The sequence below is a fragment of the Colletes latitarsis genome, chromosome 10 (assembly GCF_051014445.1).
Source record: "Colletes latitarsis isolate SP2378_abdomen chromosome 10, iyColLati1, whole genome shotgun sequence".
NCBI lineage: Eukaryota > Metazoa > Arthropoda > Insecta > Hymenoptera > Colletidae > Colletes > Colletes latitarsis.
In genome coordinates, this window is record NC_135143.1 from 14,848,698 (window position 1) to 14,868,343 (window position 19,646).

Sequence of the window (19,646 nt, forward strand, 5' to 3'; positions counted from 1 at the left end):
AGACATCTGCTCTAGGCATTTACGCTGTGAAAGTGAAGCAGACACCGCTGGCGAAGGAGAAGGAGGCCTGTACAGCGATGCTGATCCTAGGCGATCTATCCTCACGCGTGGTGGATCAATTGGCCACTTTGGTGGATAACGTGTTTGCTCCTCTCCTTAGCAAAGCGGAGAACCATAAGGATCTGCCCGATGTCGCGGTCCAGGACCTCTGCAAGCACGTTCACTCTCTACGCGGTATCCTGTACCAAGTAATAAAGCTATTCTGTTAGAATGAATAAGTTCTTTGAATATCTTTCAATTCCAAACAAAAGTACGTAGAGTGTTTATTATTGTTTTTTATTTTAACTATACAACTCGAGTTCCCTGATTTTAATATCAAACTCTATTATAAATCGACAACGTATTCGATAGAAGAAGATAATATTAAATAAAGCTGAGCCTATTTCCTTGATAAAGATTGTTAATGGTTGAAACACAGGTGAAAGGTCAGGTGAACGGGAGAACGGTTCTCCCGATGCCGGCGGGGATGGAGAAGGTGACGGAAATGGAGAAGCTGGTCCGAGCGGAAGGTCCGCAAGCCGCCGATCTGTATTTAAAAAGCGCCATCGAGGGTGTGGTGATCAAGTGGGCGTACTTGGTGAACGACGTTGTCACTCAGGAATCGAGCGCAGCTTTCGACAACGGCCAAAATCCCACGCCCGACGTTGAGCTGGACTACTGGTCCGCCAGATTAGCGAATTTAAGGTAGAAGACGTCGTTATTTCACGAACAATTTGTTCAATAATTAATTTCGAGCATTCAGAGTTCGGAAAATAACAAGTTGCATCTATTGGCGTATTAAAAATCATCTTCGTACGACTTCTACGCGTCCATTATAGAGAAACTAGTTATTATACATCGGATTATTATATAAGAAAAATTAAGATTAACGCACGGTGTGCGTATACATTTCTCGCTCGAACTCTCTCGAAATCTCGGGAAAAACCCTCTGCCCGCTGCGCGCTTTTCCTGCAGCTTATATTCATTCTCTCATTCATTTTCTTTCACTCTTCCTTTCATTCTTTTTTCACTTTATTTCGTTCACCCTAGATGCAGTCATCAGACATTTGAAAGACACATTTGGTCACGTTCGCCTCGAGCCCTGGGTGGTCACCGTCTCCCTTCACACGATAATCTCAAGTACTCTGTCCTAAACACTTTTCTTTCACACCTTGGCCAATTTTACCAAAACACGCTGCGTTCGTTCTGCAAAGGATCCACTCGAAACATTCCTCAGCCATACCATTTAATAAACATTCATACGGTATATCCATTCCTACACTTTTTCGACAGATACATTTACGATCAGCTGCAAGAGGACCGCGTGAAGAAAATGGCGAGCATCCTGGAGAGGACGGACAGCGCCTATTTTCCCTGTTTCCGCACTCTCTTCGACAACGTGGTGTCCTCGATGGCGGAAGCGAAGGAGATATCGCTGTATCTGTCGCCTCTGGCGAGATGCTTCAAAACGGTCGAGGAGCTCGACTTCTCCGAGGCTAAGCCGTTAATGGCCACGCTGATACACTCGGTGGGATTAGCCTGGTCGAAATCTACCTACTATCAGAGCTCTTCCAAGGTGATCATCGTGCTTCGACAGATTTGCAACCTGTTGATACAGGAAGCTCGCCGATTCCTCGACCCGACCTCCATCTTTCAAAGCGACGTGGACGAGGCACTGCAGCGCGTTCAAATATCCAGAGGTGGGATTTCTCCTGAAATATACAACCACTTATGCAAGGAATACGTTTACTCCTTTCGTAGGATGAATTTTACGTATCATACAATCTCAGAACAAATAAGAAGAATAGCTAATAATAACATGTGTAAGGGAAACGTCTTATCCTTTGGAGTACTTTTAATCTTCGTGCGTTGTTTTCAATGTTAAGTGAGTTGCTTGGGTGTTGTTGAAGCTTAAACATATTTAACATATAAGTTCCAAGTACTTTGTGTTGGAATTGTTGTACTATGCTAAATCTTAAAGAAGCAATGTAAGCTCGAAGCATCGATCACCAATGATCATCACGGCAGTCAAATGATATTTCGATCATTCCGTAGGAGTTCTAGAGGAGTTCAAGCATCAGTTCGAACTGAGAAAAGACATGCCAGCGATGAAGCCCCACGCTCCGCCGTGGACCTTCAATCCCAGTGCTGTTTTCGCTCGTTTGGACGCCTTTTTGAGACGATTGAGCGACGTCGAGTGGCTGTTCAACACCGTCATGGAGTTCTCCAAGCTGGAGAAGATCGAGATCGGCGGAATACTCGGCCGATCGCTCAGCAGTAGAATCATCAACGTCTACAAAGAGTTTCAGCAACTATTCTTGTCGTTCACAGTGCGTGCCAACGACGCCCTCGAGCCCGACGACGAGTCGTTCGCCATCGACTGCGCAAAATTCAATGATTCCATCACCGACCTAGACAGCAAACTCGCCGCCATTCTCTGTCAGGCTTTCGACGACTGTGGGAACCTCGAAAGCGTCTTCAAGGTAGATTGTACAGGGTTTGCTCTTCGAATAAAATTCTATTCGCGTATAATAATAATGACACGTTATTGAATTATTTGATTCCCAAGCATTTGAATTCGATGTTCCCAGTTGATAAACATCGCGGGATCGGTGCTGGATCGGCCAGTGATAAGCAAACAATTTACTGACCGTTACTCCAGGATCCTGGAGCTGCTGAACATCGAGCTAACGGTCGTCGAAGTGTTGTTCAACCGCGGTACCAGAGGTGCTTTGATTAATCTTCCGCCTTTGGCCGCGGCCTTGACGTTTACCAGCATGCTGCGACAACGCATCGATCTGCCCATTCAATCTTTCAAAGCTATTCAACATCCGTGAGTGACTTCTACAGAGATTCAGACTCAGAGACGGACGTAGATACCAGACAGACATCTCGCGGTTTCAGCATAGCGAGCAGCGAAGAAGGACGGATAATAGAGAGGAGGTACGAGAGGCTGATAAAGATTTTCAGCGACAAGGAAAACGATCTTTTCGAGGAATGGGCCCGAACGGTACCGCAAACAGTTAACGTTGGTCTGAATCGCAGTATTCTGGCTCGCGGAACCGATTCCGCCTTACTGCTGAACTTTGACCCCGAACTGTTGGCTGTTCTGCAGGAAGTGAACTACCTGCAGCAGATGTCGAGGTCTGATATTCCGGACCAGGCTATAAAGGTGCTTTGCAAGTTTTTAGTAGTGTAAGAATTTCCAATGAGCCGCCATATTTGTTATTTGGTTATTTGGTTGCTCGAATGAGTGCTTTACAAACTGTTATGGAGAGATACAGAACTAAAATAACTCCTATTGTTATGGCGTTATATTTTTGTTGTTCCTTATTAATCTCGCGCCGCTGTTTCTGCGTGATTCTGTATTTAATGAGATTACCGTGAATAAATAAATAATAGTACACGTTAAAGAATGACCGTCGCATACGATGTCGATGCACCGTGAGCGTGATATTATTATTTTGCCAGGTGTCGGAGAAGGTGGAAACGTTTCGAAAGTTTCGCACCCTGCTGGGAGCGACGGTGGACTCGTACAACAACATTTGCAAGACTACCAGCCGGGTCGAGTTCCGGCTGATCGAGAAGGAGATAACGAGGATCGATTCCCTCGTCTCTCGCGGAGAGAAAGAATTATGCTGGAGATCGGACGGCGTTCTGGAGTACATCGTAGAGCTGGGCGAGCTCGTCGAGGGGCTCTGGAGGCGAATAAAATCCGCCCAGACGAACGTCGAGAAGATCAAAGCTATTTTGGAGCCCTGGACCAAGACTCCTCTTATTGAAAGGAAGGATCGTCGTAAGGATGCTTTATTGTCCTTCGACGAGAACCCGGAGAAGGTATCGAAACGTTACGGCGAGATCGAGAGAGCGGCCGAGCAGATTCATTCGTTGGTAGGGGAAAACCGGATGCTTTTTCAAGTTTCCGATGAGATGGACGAACCCTGGGCGAGATACATAGCCCACATTGATAGCATTGTTATGGAATCCCTTCGCAGAGCCGTGGGATGCTCGTTAGGTTACTATTTTTAACGTCTGTTTGTCGATCGGAGCACCAGACCTTGTTAAAATCTATTTTAGCGTTAAAATAATCGAGGAAGCTGAATAATGTACTTTCTAAAAAAAATATTATTCAACCTTAACGAGGAACACGTTCAATTAGCACACCCTAAACCTAATCTTGATCGATGACTCAAACGACATAATTAACTCTTTCATTTTATCACGTCAGGATATTTAGTCGAGAACATGGATTCGGCTGGAAGAAGCTTACCGCTGTTGGAGGCAAAATTGGAGCTCAGAGAGCCTGATCTTTACTACGTCCCTTCGTTGGAACCGGACGATCCGGATGGACTCGATCAGCTGATTCTTCTTCTCTTGAACGACATCATTGGAATGGCAGCGTTGGTGCCAAGATTGACGCAGGATTCCACGGGATACGCCGAGGAGCTGGAAGAAGATCCGGATATTAAAGGGATGAAAAACGAGATTCTGAGCAACGTGACGACTGCCGTGGAAGACGCCACAGAGTTCTGCAGCAATTTCGAAGGTAAATCTTTCGATGGCGCTTTTAATCGCCCGGAACACGCTTGACAATTTACGACCGTGCAATTACGCGTAGCTAGAAATGCATTTAGGCTTCCCCTCGAGAAATTTCTATCATTCACCGTCGTGCACGGCTCTTTTATTTAGCTTCGTTCGGCATCCAAGTTTAGACCCCCCATCATGGTCCGTGATCCACCGTTATCTTATTCTATCAGGATACGCCTATCTCTGGTTGGACGACAGAAGCATAGTGATGCAACAGTTCCTCGAGTATAGCCGGCAATTGACGATGGAGGAAATGGAGATGGTGGCCGTCCACGATCCCAAGGGGCCGGCACGGTCACCGCCGAAAATGGAGCAATTCCGCGAGCAAATCGACCTTTACGAGGGCCTCTATCTCGAGATCGAGGAAATGGAACCGTCGAAAGTGTTTTGTGGCTGGTTCAGGGTAGACCTGAGACCCTTTAGACAGTCGGTGCTGAACATAGTCTGCAAATGGTCGAGCATGTTCAAGAGACATCTGGTCGATCGCGTTACCAGCAGCCTTTCGGATTTGGGATCGTTTATAAGGTGTTTGTTCCTACGAAATAGTCTCCGTCCCGCGATAAAAACGATCGGTTCTCTGCCAAGGAGGTCAAAATTACTTGTTTTCCTATCTGTAACGTCGACCATCCATTTTCGGTACATCTCGTGCTTCTACGTTCCCTACAACTTATCGACGTACATAAACTTTACAAAGTATCTTTCTTTTTCTCTCGGTTACTCTAAATTCGACCTCTATATTTCATTCTCAAAATAAAAAACATACATACATTTGGATCGAAGCTGACAAAATAAATATTTACCACAACTTTGAACGTCGAATAGCTCGCACTAGCTAACGTTTGCACGGTTCTATGCAACTGTATCGATTTCGTCGACCCGACAGGCGAGCAGACGAAGGTTTACTACAACCGATTCATCCCGGCGACTACGCCGGCCTCGTCAGCGTGATGGGATACCTCCTGCGAGTGAAAGAGAGACAGCCGACCACGGACGAAATGTTTCAGCCGCTGGAGGAGACGATCGAGCTGTTGAAGTTTTACGACCAGGACATCCCGGAGGAGGTGAACGTGTTGCTTCAAGAATTGCCAGAACAATGGTCCAACACGAAGAAACTGGCTCTCATGGTGAAGCAGCAAGTTGCTCCTCTGCAGGCAGGTACGCGATAGATTTTGAAGTTTTTTCGAAAAATCAAATCGAGCGTTTCGACGACAGGCGAGGTGTCCAGAATAAGGGGACGAATTTCCGCGTTCGACACGACGATAACGCATTACCGGGAGGCCTTTCGACGGTACAGTTTCTTCAAGTACGAATGCGAGAACCCATACGTGCTGCTGGACGAGGGTCACAAAGAGATCCTGATGCTGGAGACACAGATGAAGGACATACAAGAGTCCGCGTCCTTGTTCGAAGTGACGGTGCCGGAGTTCAAGGTTCTGAGACAGTGCAGGAGGGAGCTGAGGATGCTCAAGCAGCTCTGGGACTACGCCAATATCGTTAGAAGCAGCATAGAGGGCTGGAAGACGACCCCATGGAGAAAAATCGACGTGGAGAACATGGACATCGAGTGCAAGAAGTTCGCCAAGGAGATTCGGGGTCGGTAACCGAGAAACGTTGATCGTTTGCATAGGGGAACGAGTAAATTTGACGTGTTCGTTGGAATAATTAGCGCTGGACAAAGAGATGAGGTCATGGGACACCTACGTGTCGCTGGAGGCGACCGTGAAGAACATGCTGACGTCCCTGAGGGCCGTGGGAGAACTTCAGAATCCTGCCATCCGGGAGAGGCACTGGAGGCAGCTGATGAACAGCACCAAGGTACCGACATGGTTCACGAAACGACTCAGAAACGCAAACAATGCGATTCAGGAATACAGATACATCTGAGTCTCCTTTTTATTCTCTACAGAATCGTATATATTTTCTATCGTTGGTACATGTACCATGTGTCGAGCCAGTCGGATAAGAACTAGGAAACTTTTAAGGGTTAATGTTTTTTCAAACGTGTATTCACGAGACTAATTAGATTTAGTTGCACCGCTGTATATACGCTGTCGGTGTTGCAGAAACTGGGCGACATGACTCCAGAAATGACCGTAAGTCCACTGTAAATACACGCACGATAACGTTTTTTTTACGAAATTTCATTTATCCTCGACGCGTTCATTGTAAGAAAACACTGTTTCTTAAGGTCAGTTTTTAAACGTTCTTATGCAATATTCCTTCCTGTAAAAAATGTTTAGCAAAGATGCATTTATTTTTTTAAGAATATCTACAGTGAACGCGTTAACGTCAGAGTAGAATGCGCCCCATAAGCACAACCATTTTCCACGTCACCAAGTAATGTTTAACGAAAACGTCTGCCGAGCATGCAGCACGCGTGTCGTCGACTAATTTTCCACCATATTTCACTTAAGAAACGCCAACGTCACGCGTTCATTACGTCGGTGTACATATTTCATTGAATAAATTAATTTCACGAATGAACGCGTCATTTAATTCATGCTTCGCCTCGCTTCACCCTCGCGTTCGTTTCTCTAAAAAACGTCACCGAGCTTCGCGATTCGAGAGCGCCGAAAACGCTCGCGAGAACACGGTCAGCAGAGGTGTCCTGCGATTAGGTGCGATTCGTAATGGACGAGTCGACCACGCTGGCGGACCTGCTGGAGCTGAATCTCCACGATTGCGAGGAAGAGGTGAAGAACATCGTGGACAAGGCTGTGAAGGAGATGTCGATGGAGAAATATATGAGGGAATTGAACGTCACTTGGTCGAAGATGGAATTCGAGAAGGAGATTCACGCGAGAACGGGCGCGACGTTGATCAGGGCCAGCGAGGAGCTGATCGAGACTTTGGAGGAGAATCAGGTGCACCATAAAACGAGAACAGATTCTGTCTTAGAAAGATTTCGCGAGGATCGAGCAACGGAGGGTGCTGAGAATAGCTTTTTCTTCTCGGCGTTCGCAGGTACAATTACAGAATCTCATCACGTCCAAGTTTATAGCCCACTTCCTGGAGGAAGTGTCGAGCTGGCAGAGGAAGCTGAGCATCGCGGACCAAGTGACGACCGTCTGGTTCGAGGTGCAACGAACCTGGATGCACCTCGAGAGCATCTTTACGTCCTCGGAGGACATTCGGAGGCAGCTGCCTGTAGACGCGGAGAGGTTCGATCGGATCGATAAGCAATTCAAGGAGATGACGGAAGAGATGGCGAAGACACCGAACGTAGTCGAAGCGACCAACAAGGACGGTCTCGTGTCCTCTCTCGACGTGTTGCAAAAGGAGCTGGTCCTCTGCGAGAAAGCTCTGGCCGAGTATCTGGAAACGAAACGCCTCGCGTTCCCCAGATTCTACTTCGTTTCGTCCAGCGACCTGTTGGACGTTCTCTCCAACGGAAACCAACCGGAAGTCGTGGCCAAACATCTGACCAAACTCTTCGATTCCATGGCGCGACTCAAGTTTGACGACACCGTCACCGACTCGCCCAAACGCGTGCTGGGTAAATGTGTTGTAATTTAAATAATTTTATTCTAATTACGAAGAACTTGAGAAAGCGATGTTTTTTATTTGCAAGGCATGTTCGCGAAGGACGGCGAGTACGTGGAATTCGCCAACTGTGAGATGAACTGCGAGGGCCCGGTGGAGGCGTGGTTGAACCGCTTGCAACGGGTGATGAGAGTCACCATAATGCACTACTTCAGCGAGGCTGTCATCTCCTACGAGGAGAAACCACGGGAGCAATGGCTGTTCGACTATCCGGCACAGGTGTCCCTGTGCGGCACGCAGATTTGGTGGACCACCGAGGTGAACATCGCGTTCGCCAGGCTGGAGGAGGGCTACGACAACTCGCTGAAAGATTACCTGAAGAAACAGATCTCGCAGCTGAGCATTCTCATCACGCTGCTGATCGGAGAACTCACGAAACAGGAGAGGCAGAAGGTGATGACGATCTGCACGATCGACGTGCACTCGAGAGACGTTGTGACAAAGCTGGTGCAGTCCAAGGTGGAGACGTCGCAGGCCTTCCAATGGCAGAGTCAACTACGCCATCGCTGGGACGAGAAGGAGAAGGATTGCTTCGCTAATATTTGCGACGCGCAGTTCAAATACTCGCACGAATACCTGGGAAACACGCCCAGGTCAGGGTACACGCGTCGTTTGTCTTCTCTCTTTCCCGTTTCGACTAGCAAAACGAGCAGATCGAACGAGCATGTTAGAAAATTATTTGAAACCAAGTATTTAGAGATCCGTAGAAGTATAAGAACGTAAAAATTAATTAATAGTGTAAATATTAAATCCTATGCAAACCAATATCATTTTAACTTTCCCACCATGTTTAATCGATCCAGGTTGGTGATAACACCGCTGACGGACAGGTGTTACATAACCCTGACCCAATCCCTCCATCTAATCATGGGCGGTGGCCCAGCCGGTCCAGCCGGAACCGGGAAGACCGAGACCACCAAAGATCTTGGCAGAGCCCTAGGCATAATGGTTTACGTGTTCAACTGTTCCGAGCAAATGGATTACAAATCCTGCGGGAACATATACAAGGGTTTGGCCCAAACAGGAGCGTGGGGATGCTTCGACGAGTTCAATCGGATCACCGTCGAGGTGTTATCGGTGGTTGCCGTCCAGGTGAAATCGATCCAGGACGCCATCAGGGACAAGAAAGAAAAGTTCAATTTTATGGGAGAAACCATCAGCTTGGAGCCCACTGTAGGCATATTCATCACGATGAATCCTGGCTACGCAGGCCGCACGGAGTTGCCGGAGAACCTGAAGGCTCTGTTTAGACCCTGCGCCATGGTCGTTCCGGACTTCGAGTTGATTTGCGAGATCATGTTGGTGGCGGAGGGCTTTCAGGACGCGAGGATCCTGGCTAGGAAGTTCATCACGCTGTACACTCTGTGCAAGGAGTTGCTGTCGAAGCAGGATCATTACGACTGGGGACTCAGAGCGATCAAATCCGTGTTGGTTGTCGCTGGGAGTCTGAAGAGAGGCGACCCGGGCAGACCGGAGGAGGAAGTGCTCATGAGAGCCCTCAGAGACTTCAATATTCCTAAGGTCGTGTCCGACGATCTACCAGTCTTCATGGGTCTCATAGCCGACCTATTCCCCGCTCTGGACGTGCCCAGGAAACGGGACGTTGAGTTCGAGAAGATGGTGAAGCAAGCGGCGGCAGATCTGCTGCTTCAGCCGGAGGATGGGTTCATTTTAAAGGTCGTTCAGCTGGAGGAATTGCTGGAAGTGAGGCACTCAGTTTTCATCGTCGGTATTGCGGGGTCAGGAAAGACCCAAGTGTGGAAGACTCTGTTCAGAACCTACCAGAACATGAGGAGGAAGCCCGTCTACAACGATCTGAACCCAAAGGCTGTGACCAACGACGAACTGTTCGGGATAATTAATCCGGCGACCAGAGAGTGGAAGGACGGCCTGTTCTCAGTGATCATGAGAGAGCAGGCCAATTTGGGCGGCGAAAACCCCAAGTGGATCGTTCTGGACGGCGATATAGATCCTATGTGGATCGAGTCTCTGAATACAGTCATGGACGACAACAAAGTTCTGACGCTGGCTAGCAACGAGAGAATAGCCTTGACGCCCGTGATGAGGCTGCTCTTCGAGATCTCGAACCTGAGGACCGCAACTCCAGCCACGGTGTCCCGAGCAGGCATCCTGTACATCAATCCGCAGGATCTGGGCTGGAATCCTTACGTCACCAGCTGGGTAGAGAAAAGAACGTCTCCGATCGAGAAGTCCAACTTGGTGATGTTGTTCGACAAGTACATTCCTCCTTGCTTGGAGACACTGAGAACCAGGTTCAAGAAAATAACACCGATCGCCGACATGGCGCACGTCGAGATGCTTTGCCATCTTCTTCATTGTCTATTGAGACCGGAACTGACGAGCAGCGATTTCCTCAAGGAGCATTACGAGCTCTATTTCGTGTTTGCTGCTGTTTGGGCGTTCGGCTCGTCCATGTTTCAGGACCAGACGATCGATTATCGAGTGGAATTTAGTAAATGGTGGACCAACGAGTTCAAGCATGTCAGGTTTCCCACTCAGGGAACGGTATTCGATTATTATATCGACGCCGAGACGAAGTGCTTCGTTTCGTGGAGTCAGCGTCTGCCCAAGTTCGAGCTGGATTCCGAAATGCCTTTGCAAGCCGTTTTGGTCTACACGTCAGAGTCTATCAGAATCAAGTATTTCTTGGATTTGTTGATGGCGGAGAAACATCCGGTGATGTTGGTGGGCACTGCAGGCTGTGGGAAGACTGTACTCGTCGCCGAGAAGCTTCTACATTTACCCGAGAACTACGCGGTCTCCAACGTCCCTTTCAATTTTTACACCTCGTCTGAGATGTTGCAGAAGATCCTAGAGAAGTCGTTGGAGAAGAAAGCCGGCAGAAATTACGGGCCCCCAGGGAACAAGACCTTGGTGTACTTCATCGACGACCTTAATATGCCCGAAGTCGACGCCTATGGCACGGTTCAACCGCACACAATGATTCGTCAACATTTGGATTACGGCCATTGGTACGACAGAACGAAGTTGACGTTAAAGGACATCCACAACTGTCAGTACGTTAGCTGCATGAATCCCACGGCTGGCTCGTTCACGATCAATCCGAGGCTGCAGAGACACTTTTCGGTGTTTGCTGTCAGCTTTCCCAACACTGAGTCTCTAACTATGATCTATGCTTCCATTTTGTCTCAGCATCTGTCGAACATCGAGCATAGGTGAGTCCCAGATAGACAAGGAACTTTTTCAAGCGTTGAAACTTGCAAAGTTGGCGTTGGAAATCTATTTAGTCAAGTGAAATTAGTCAAACTCGAGTGTTCTCACAGGACAGTTTGATATAGTTCGATACAAGTTTCTACTTTTCTTTTCTAATCTCTACTTGAACAGATTCCCTGTCTGCGTCACGGAGCTTTGCAACAACATCGTGCAAGCCTCGATTCAGTTGCACCACCGCTGCGCCCAAATGTTTCTGCCAACAGCGGTCAAGTTCCACTACATTTTCAATCTCCGCGACCTCTCGAACTGCTTCCAAGGATTGCTGTTCAGCGGGAATGAGTGTCTGCAGGCCCCCATAGACCTGATCAGACTTTGGATCCACGAGACCCATCGCGTCTACGGGGACAAGCTGACAGACGAGAAAGACATAGAAAGCTTCTCCAAGTTACAGCTGGATATTTTGAAGAAGAACGTGGAAGAAGTCGATGAGGGTGCCGTCCTGGAGAAACCAAACATCTACTGTCACTTTGCAGGTGAATGCTTCGCAAGGTCTTCCAAAACGATAGTATTCGTCAACGTATCGTGAAACGTTCGAACTTTAGGTGGCGTTGGGGAGCCAAAGTACATGCCGGTGGTCGAATGGTCAACGTTGCACCGATTGTTGTCGGAAGCGATGGTCAGCTACAACGATCTGGTAGCAGCTATGAACCTGGTGCTGTTCGAGGATGCCATGATGCACGTCTGTCGCATAAACAGAATCCTGGAGTCACCCAGGGGCAGCGCGCTATTGGTGGGCGTAGGTGGTTCTGGCAAGCAGAGTCTGTCGCGATTGGCAGCGTTCATAAGCACGCTGGAAGTCTTCCAAATTCAATTGAAGAAGGGCTACGGCATCGCGGATCTCAAACTGGAGCTCGCTGTTCTGTACTCCAAGTCAGGATTGAAGAACATGGGCATCGTTTTCCTGATGACAGACGCCCAAGTACCGAACGAACAGTTCCTGGTGCTGATCAACGATATGCTGGCTTCTGGCGAAGTTCCAGATCTGTTCGCCGAGGATGAAGTGGAAAATATAATTGCAGGTCACTGGACACAGGGTGCAATTGTTACGAGAGACAACTGTACCTTTTAGACAAACGTGTTGTTTAGCTTTGATAAATTTTAATTGTTTAGGAGTCTCAAGCTCCGAGATCTTTAATTAATTATCGACAGGATGAATTCTGACGTCCACAGGAGTCCGTAACGAGGTGAAAGGCGCGGGAATGTTGGACACCCGCGAGAACTGCTGGAAGTTCTTCATCGACCGGGTGCGCAGGCAGCTACGAATTGTTCTGTGCTTCTCCCCGGTGGGTTCCACTTTAAGGGTACGCTCGAGGAAATTTCCGGCTATAATAAATTGCACGGCGATAAATTGGTTTCACGAATGGCCGCAAGAAGCTTTGATGTCCGTGTCGAAGAGGTTCCTGCAGGAGTTGGACGAACTTCCGGAGGCTTATAGGTATCGCGTTCGAGTATCGATTCAACTTGGCCGTTTTAATAGCAACTACGGGCTACGAGCGATATAATGCCTCAATGCTCTTCCGAATACAGAGACTCGGCGGCGAAATTCATGGCCCACGCTCACACGAGCGTGAACGCGGCCAGCAGGCATTATCTGGCCAGCGAGCGTCGCTACAACTACACGACCCCGAAGTCGTTTTTAGAGCAGATCAGTCTGTACGCTAAGCTGCTGAAGACAAAGGCAAGGGAGCTTCGAGCGCGAGTAGCCAGGCTGGAGAACGGCTTGGAGAAGCTTCGATCAACTGCCGTGCAGGTGGACAAACTTAAAGAAAAGCTAGCTGTCCAAGAGGTGGAGCTGCAGCAGAAGAACGACGCGGCCGACGCGCTGATCGCCATCGTCGGCATCGAGACGGACAAAGTGCAGAAAGAGAAGGCTATAGGTACTGTGTCGATCATATTTTCAAATATAATCGAATACAACAATAATCGTTTTATTCTTAGCCGACGAGGAGGAGTGCAAAGTCGCGATAATAGCGGAGGAAGTGTCGAAGAAGCAGAAGGACTGCGAGGCGGATCTGCTGAAGGCAGAACCGGCGTTGCTGGCCGCCCAGGAAGCCCTGAATACCTTGAACAAGGCGAATCTCACGGAATTGAAGTCGTTCGGCTCGCCTCCAGGGGCTGTAACGAATGTAACGGCCGCCGTGATGGTCCTCTTGGCACCGTCTGGTAAAGTGCCCAAGGACAGAAGCTGGAAAGCTGCCAAGGTACGAACAAGGTCACCGATACAATCCCCCGAGACACCACACAGCCGCTGGCTCGTTTCGTAGATCGTGATGGCGAAGGTCGACACGTTCCTCGACTCCTTGATCAATTACGACAAGGAGAACATCCATCCGGAAGTGATCAAGGCGATTCAACCGTATCTCAAGGACTCGGAGTTCGAGCCGGAGTTCGTCAGGTCAAAGTCCGCCGCTGCCGCGGGTCTCTGCGCCTGGGTCATCAACATCATCAAGTTCTACGAGGTGTTCTGCGACGTGGAACCGAAACGGAAAGCTCTGGCGCAGGCGAACGCAGAGCTGGCCGCCGCTCAGGAGAAGCTAGGCGGAATCAAACGCAAAGTCGCTGTACGTAGATGGCGAATAAATTGAATCTCGATCGATTTTCCAATTATCGAAACTTCGTTTTCCCGGGACAGTCGTTGGAGGAGCAGTTGGCGAAACTGACGGCGGACTTCGAGCAGGCTACGTCCGAGAAGCTCAAGTGCCAACAAGAGGCAGACGCGACCAACGCCACGATCGCGTTGGCGAATAGGCTAGTAGGTGGCCTGGCGTCAGAAAACGTACGATGGGCGGATTCCGTGGCTAAGTAAGTTACTAATTCGAAGATAGGAATTTTCTTTAAACACAGAGAACATTGTTAACCCCTTCGATACGACCGATTTTATCGATCGTGAATTGTAATATAAGCTTGCTAAACTGACGTACAAAAAATGGTGGCTGCCTTTCGAAGTGGTAGGAGCCCGACAGCAAGTAAAAGGAAAACGAGACAAAAAATATCTGACAAAGGGTATCGCTTCGAGATATCCTGAGGCGGAGTTTGCTAATTACGTTGTTACTACGTTCTTTGATATGGACACCATCGATATCTACGGTTATCAGAATTCAGATCGATAGGCGAGAGTATCCTATACTATAGTAGAGAACCTCTGTTGACACTCGTATGAAATTCATGTACCCCATGTTAAATGAACGTTTTTTTAATTTGTTAAAAGTTTCATGCAACAAGCGTCGACGCTGCCCGGCGACGTGCTGCTGGTAACAGCTTTCATATCGTATGTCGGTTGCTTCACGAAACAGTTTCGCCAAGATTTGCAGCACAAACAATGGATGCCTTATCTGCGAACCGTAGAACCGACAGTACCAATCACCGAGGGGTTGGATCCCTTATCGTTGCTGACGGACGACACGCAAATCGCTAAGTGGAACAACGAAGGCCTCCCGAACGACAGAATGTCGACAGAGAACGCCACCATTCTGACGAATTCGGATCGTTGGCCACTGATGATCGATCCCCAGGTACGCTACAATCGTCCCCTCAACAGCGTTCTAATCTTAAACGGTATTTTTCCGCAGCTCCAAGGCATTAAGTGGATCAAGCAGAAGTACGGGGAGGAACTTAGGGTGATAAGGTTAGGCCAAAAGGGTTACTTGGATGTCATCGAGCAGTCCCTGGCAACAGGGTCTACGGTGCTCGTGGAAAACATAGGCGAAACGGTGGATCCCGTACTAGATCCTCTGTTAGGCAGAAACTTGATTAAGAAGGGTCGCGCGATTAAGATCGGTGACAAGGAGGTCGAGTACAATCCTCTATTCAGATTATTACTGCACACGAAGCTGGCTAATCCCCATTACAAGCCCGAGATGCAGGCTCAAACTACCCTAATTAATTTCACGGTGACGAGGGACGGTCTCGAGGATCAATTGCTCGCCGAAGTAGTGAAAGCCGAGCGACCAGACCTCGAGGAGCTCAAGGCTGAACTCACTAGGCAGCAGAACGACTTCAAGATTACGCTCAACAGTTTGGAAGACTCCCTCTTGTCGAGGTACGATGTCTCTCCGCGGAACGTCCTCCATTTTCTTTCCTTCTTCCTTACGTGATTATTTTATAATGTAAATATTAGAATATCCGCTCGTTTATTTTGAAAGCGGCGTAAGTAAAAAGGATATTAGTCGAACGAATTATCAAAAAGACGCCTCGTTATCTCGAAACGAAGAAACCTTGCACCGCTTTCGAAATAAGCAGTCCATTTACCGCGAAGAAGAGCGTCTTCAGCGGGCGATGAAGATCACAATTTTGCGGTCAGATTGTCGTCGGCGGGTAGCAACGTCCTGGAGGACACGTCGTTGGTGGAGAATCTGGAGACGACGAAAAGGACCGCAGCGGAAATCGAATCGAAGGTGACGGAAGCGCGCGGTACCAGTCGGGAGATCGACGCGGCGCGTGAATTGTATCGACCAGCGGCGGCCAGAGCCTCTTTGCTCTACTTTATCTTGAACGATCTGAACACCATCAATCCAATCTATCAATTTTCGCTGAAAGCTTTCAGCGTGGTGTTTCAGAAAGCCATCTCCAAGGCGGATCCCGCCCCGGACGTGTCCGGCAGAGTGAAGAATCTGATCGAGTGTATCACCTACTCCGTGTTCATGTACACGACCAGGGGCCTGTTCGAGTGCGACAAACTCATCTTCGCGTCTCAGATGGCGTTTCAGATTCTCCTGGCGAGGAAAGAGGTGACCGCCAGCGAGCTGGACTTCCTTTTACGGTTCCCTGTCACGCCTCATGTCACCTCGCCCGTCGACTTTCTCACAAACACTAGCTGGGGCGGAATAAGGAGCCTCGCCAGCCGCGAGGAATTCCGGTAAGCTAACCAGAAGTCATCGAACATCGCAACTATCCCGATGACATCGACAGAGTAGACGTAACTATTCTTTCGCAAAGTCTCGCGTGTTTTGTACAGGGGGAAAATAAAACCAATATTGGCTCTGAACGCAGCACAGATAGAAAATGAACCTTTCGTGCGTTGACCTTTTGTTTCGCCCCCGCGTCTGTATCGAAGTGGCTCGATTTCTCGGGAAAGAAATTCTTTGGAGAGCCTGGGAGCCGTCTTTTGAGCAGCTCGCGATATATGGAACGCGCAAGGCTTTTGGTTCTCCCTCGCATAAGAGACTATATTTCTCTGCGTAGTAATCTAGACAGAGACATAGAGGGCTCGGCGAAGAGATGGAAGAAGCTGGTGGAGTGCGAGTGCCCCGAGCGGGAGAAATTCCCGCAGGAGTGGAAAAATAAAACGACTATACAGCGTCTGTGCATGCTGAGAGCTCTACGACCCGACAGAATGACTTACGCGATCGCTGCATTCATCGAGGAGAAGCTAGGCCCCAAGTACATCGAGGGTAGAACGGTCGAATTTGCCAAGTCGTTCGAGGAGACCAGCCCATCCATCCCGATCTTCTTCATCCTTTCTCCCGGGGTGAATCCCCTCAAGGTAACGAGCACGAATAATCATCCGCGTTCCGCGAACCTGATCGACCGTTGCTCGACAAGGACGTGGAGGATCTGGGTCGTCGACTGGGATACACGCTGGACAATCAGAATTTCCACAACGTGTCGCTGGGTCAGGGCCAGGAAACGGTCGCCGAGCAGGCGATGGACGTGGCGGCGAAGAACGGCCACTGGGTAGTCCTGCAGAACATTCATCTGGTGAAGAAATGGCTACCATTGTTAGAGAAGAAGCTGGAAATAGCGGCGGACGGTTCTCATTCGGATTACAGGGTCTTCATGAGCGCTGAACCCGCCAGCACGCCGGCGGGTCACATAATCCCTCAAGTAAGCTCGACTTCTTTTCTCTCTATAAGTTGATCGGACAATAAAACCCGACAAATCAGGGCATCCTCGAGTCGTCCATCAAGATCACCAACGAACCGCCCACGGGGATGCAGGCGAACCTGCACAAAGCTCTGGACAACTTCTCTCAAGAGACCCTGGAGATGTGCAGCAAGGAGGCCGAATTCAAGGCGATCCTCTTCTCTCTGTGCTATTTTCACGCGGTTGTCGCCGAGCGGCGCAAGTTTGGCCCCCAGGGCTGGAACAAAGTCTACCCCTTCAACGTCGGCGACCTACACATCAGCGTCAGCGTGCTCTACAATTATCTGGAAGCGACGTCCAAGGTGCCTTGGGAAGATCTCAGGTTCGCGATAACTTTGCCTCTCCTTCGCTTGACATGGATTCTAATCTTCTTCGAGATTAATCAGTCGCTCCCCCGTGCGTGTTGCTAATGGTTGGGTTTTCTTTTTTTTCGTGTCTTTTATTACTTCTATCCTTAAATCTTAATGGATCTGATCGTTTATCTCGTACCTAAAAACAAATAAGTGTCCTAATCGACACGCGTTGACGAAGGTACTTGTTCGGAGAGATCATGTACGGCGGACACATAACCGACGACTGGGACAGAAGACTTTGCGTCTCGTATCTGGAAGAACTGATGCAACCCGACTTGGTCGACGGTGAACTGCAATTGGCACCGGGTAGAATACTTTTTCAATTTTTAATTGGTATCAAGACGAGCACCCTAGCGTATTCCTCATCTAAATGGTAATTTGGATGTTTGATGATTAATGATTTTAATTTCGAAGGATTCCCGGCGCCGCCTAACACAGATCTAATTGGCTATCATGCGTACATTGACGAAGCTATGCCTCCAGAGTCACCCTATCTCTACGGATTGCACCCGAACGCAGAAATAGGATTTCTGTCGATGACTGCTGAGAATCTCTTCAAGACTGTGTTCGAGATGCAGCCTAGGGACGCGGGGAGTTCAGGGGGACAAACAGTGACTAGAGAGGACAAGGTAACAATTCGACTAAGATCCTGGTTTTAACACGTTCACTGCCACAAGTTACTGATGATCGTTTCTAGCTTGCACCATTTTCTTCAGAACGAATAATAACTTTTAAATAACCCCTATCCAACGCTCCTGTTTACCACGCTAAAATTTGAGCAAACGTCAAAGCGTGTTAATAAGGAACAATATTTTACTGGGGGATGTTCGAAGGTGAAGCAAATATTGGACGAGATAATGGAGAAACTGCCGGACGAGTTCAACGTCGCTGAGATAATGAGCAAGGTGGAGGAGAGGACGCCGTATGTGATCGTGGCGTTCCAGGAGTGCGAGAGGATGAACTATCTAACGATCGAGATCAAACGATCGCTACGTGAACTGGACTTAGGCCTGAAGGGCGAGCTGACGATCACCTCGGACATGGAGGACCTGGAGAACGCGCTGTTCCTCGACCAGGTGCCCCCTGTCTGGACCCAGAGGGCTTATCCGTCTTTGCTGGGTCTCGCTGCTTGGTTCGTTGACTTGCTATTGCGAATCAGGGAACTGGAGACCTGGTCTACAGACTTTGTTGTAAGATCCTTTTGCGTTCAATATTCTATCGACATCTAGCCAAGGATGAAACGGTTAATTTTAGAATTTCGTTTCAGTTGCCAGCTTCTGTTTGGTTGGCCGGGTTCTTCAATCCTCAGTCCTTGCTGACAGCCATCATGCAGTCGACTGCCAGGCGACAGGAGCTGCCCCTTGACAAGATGTGCTTGCAGTGCGACGTGACGAAGAAGAATAAGGAGGAATTCACGTACGTGACGGAGAATGTCCATTCTTTTCACGTCTTCTGTCCACCAATATGAAGTATCCTAAACTTTGTGCTTTCCATGTTAGTTCGGCCCCCAGGGACGGCGCTTACGTCCACGGGATCTTCATGGAGGGTGCACGATGGGACGTTCAAACCGGCGTGATAGTCGACTCGAAGCCCAAGGAACTGTTCCCTGCCATGCCTGTGATCAATGTTCGCGCGATCACGCAGGACAAACAGGATCTGCGAAACATGTACGAGTGTCCTGTCTACAAAACACGGACTCGGGGACCCACCTACGTGTGGACTTTCAACCTGAAGATCAAGGAAAAGCCAGCCAAGTGGACTCTGGCCGGCGTCGCGCTGTTGCTTCAAACTTGAATCGTTTTCTCTTCTCATGGTCGATCGTGTTTTCGATGGTACCTGAGCTTCTACGTAAATTAATAAAGAAAGAGGCGAAACAATCTTTTGGGCTCAAGTAGAATTATCAATAAAGGAGACCAATAGTCTTGAAAGAAGCGTCTATTTATCCACGTCCCGATCCCTCAGAGATTTTCTTCGCAACAATTATAGTTCCAAAACTCACGAGTATTC

At 48.7% G+C, this 19,646-nt stretch overlaps 2 protein-coding genes across 2 annotated transcripts; both read left to right on the forward strand.

Moving 5' to 3' along the window:
- The first annotated feature begins 428 nt into the window (after positions 1-428).
- On the forward strand, positions 429-2,989 carry LOC143346443 (dynein beta chain, ciliary-like). The gene is made up of 4 exons (XM_076774542.1): positions 429-744; positions 1,333-1,739; positions 2,095-2,522; positions 2,631-2,989. The coding sequence occupies exons 1-4, from the start codon at positions 464-466 to the stop codon at positions 2,874-2,876; spliced, it is 1,362 nt and encodes a 453-aa protein (XP_076630657.1). The 5' UTR covers positions 429-463; the 3' UTR covers positions 2,877-2,989.
- Positions 2,990-3,954: 965 nt separating this feature from the next.
- On the forward strand, positions 3,955-19,433 carry Dhc93ab (Dynein heavy chain at 93AB). The gene is made up of 28 exons (XM_076774529.1): positions 3,955-4,054; positions 4,268-4,585; positions 4,797-5,151; positions 5,510-5,781; positions 5,839-6,219; positions 6,293-6,441; positions 7,245-7,490; positions 7,591-8,081; positions 8,178-8,762; positions 8,973-11,366; positions 11,536-11,897; positions 11,967-12,443; positions 12,595-12,859; positions 12,952-13,301; positions 13,363-13,625; positions 13,689-13,985; positions 14,057-14,226; positions 14,633-14,936; positions 14,994-15,463; positions 15,725-16,279; positions 16,606-16,906; positions 16,966-17,247; positions 17,307-17,608; positions 17,818-17,945; positions 18,054-18,268; positions 18,473-18,829; positions 18,907-19,055; positions 19,139-19,433. Exons 1-28 carry the CDS (start codon positions 3,970-3,972, stop codon positions 19,431-19,433), a joined length of 10,818 nt encoding a protein of 3,605 aa, XP_076630644.1. The 5' UTR covers positions 3,955-3,969.
- The last annotated feature ends 213 nt before the right edge of the window (positions 19,434-19,646 follow it).

Bases quoted from the DNA above. Each gene is read 5' to 3' on its own strand.
- LOC143346443 (XM_076774542.1), top strand. From the start codon at position 464: ATGGTTGAAACACAGGTGAAAGGTCAGGTGAACGGGAGAACGGTTCTC. The intron at 1,740-2,094 runs GTGGGATTTCTC...ATCATTCCGTAG, and splicing joins GCGCGTTCAAATATCCAGAG to GAGTTCTAGAGGAGTTCAAG. The intron at 2,523-2,630 runs GTAGATTGTACA...CGATGTTCCCAG, and splicing joins ACCTCGAAAGCGTCTTCAAG to TTGATAAACATCGCGGGATC.
- Dhc93ab (XM_076774529.1), top strand. From the start codon at position 3,970: ATGGACGAACCCTGGGCGAGATACATAGCCCACATTGATAGCATTGTT. The intron at 8,763-8,972 runs GTCAGGGTACAC...TAATCGATCCAG, and splicing joins TACCTGGGAAACACGCCCAG to GTTGGTGATAACACCGCTGA. The intron at 15,464-15,724 runs GTACGATGTCTC...TTTTGCGGTCAG, and splicing joins GAAGACTCCCTCTTGTCGAG to ATTGTCGTCGGCGGGTAGCA.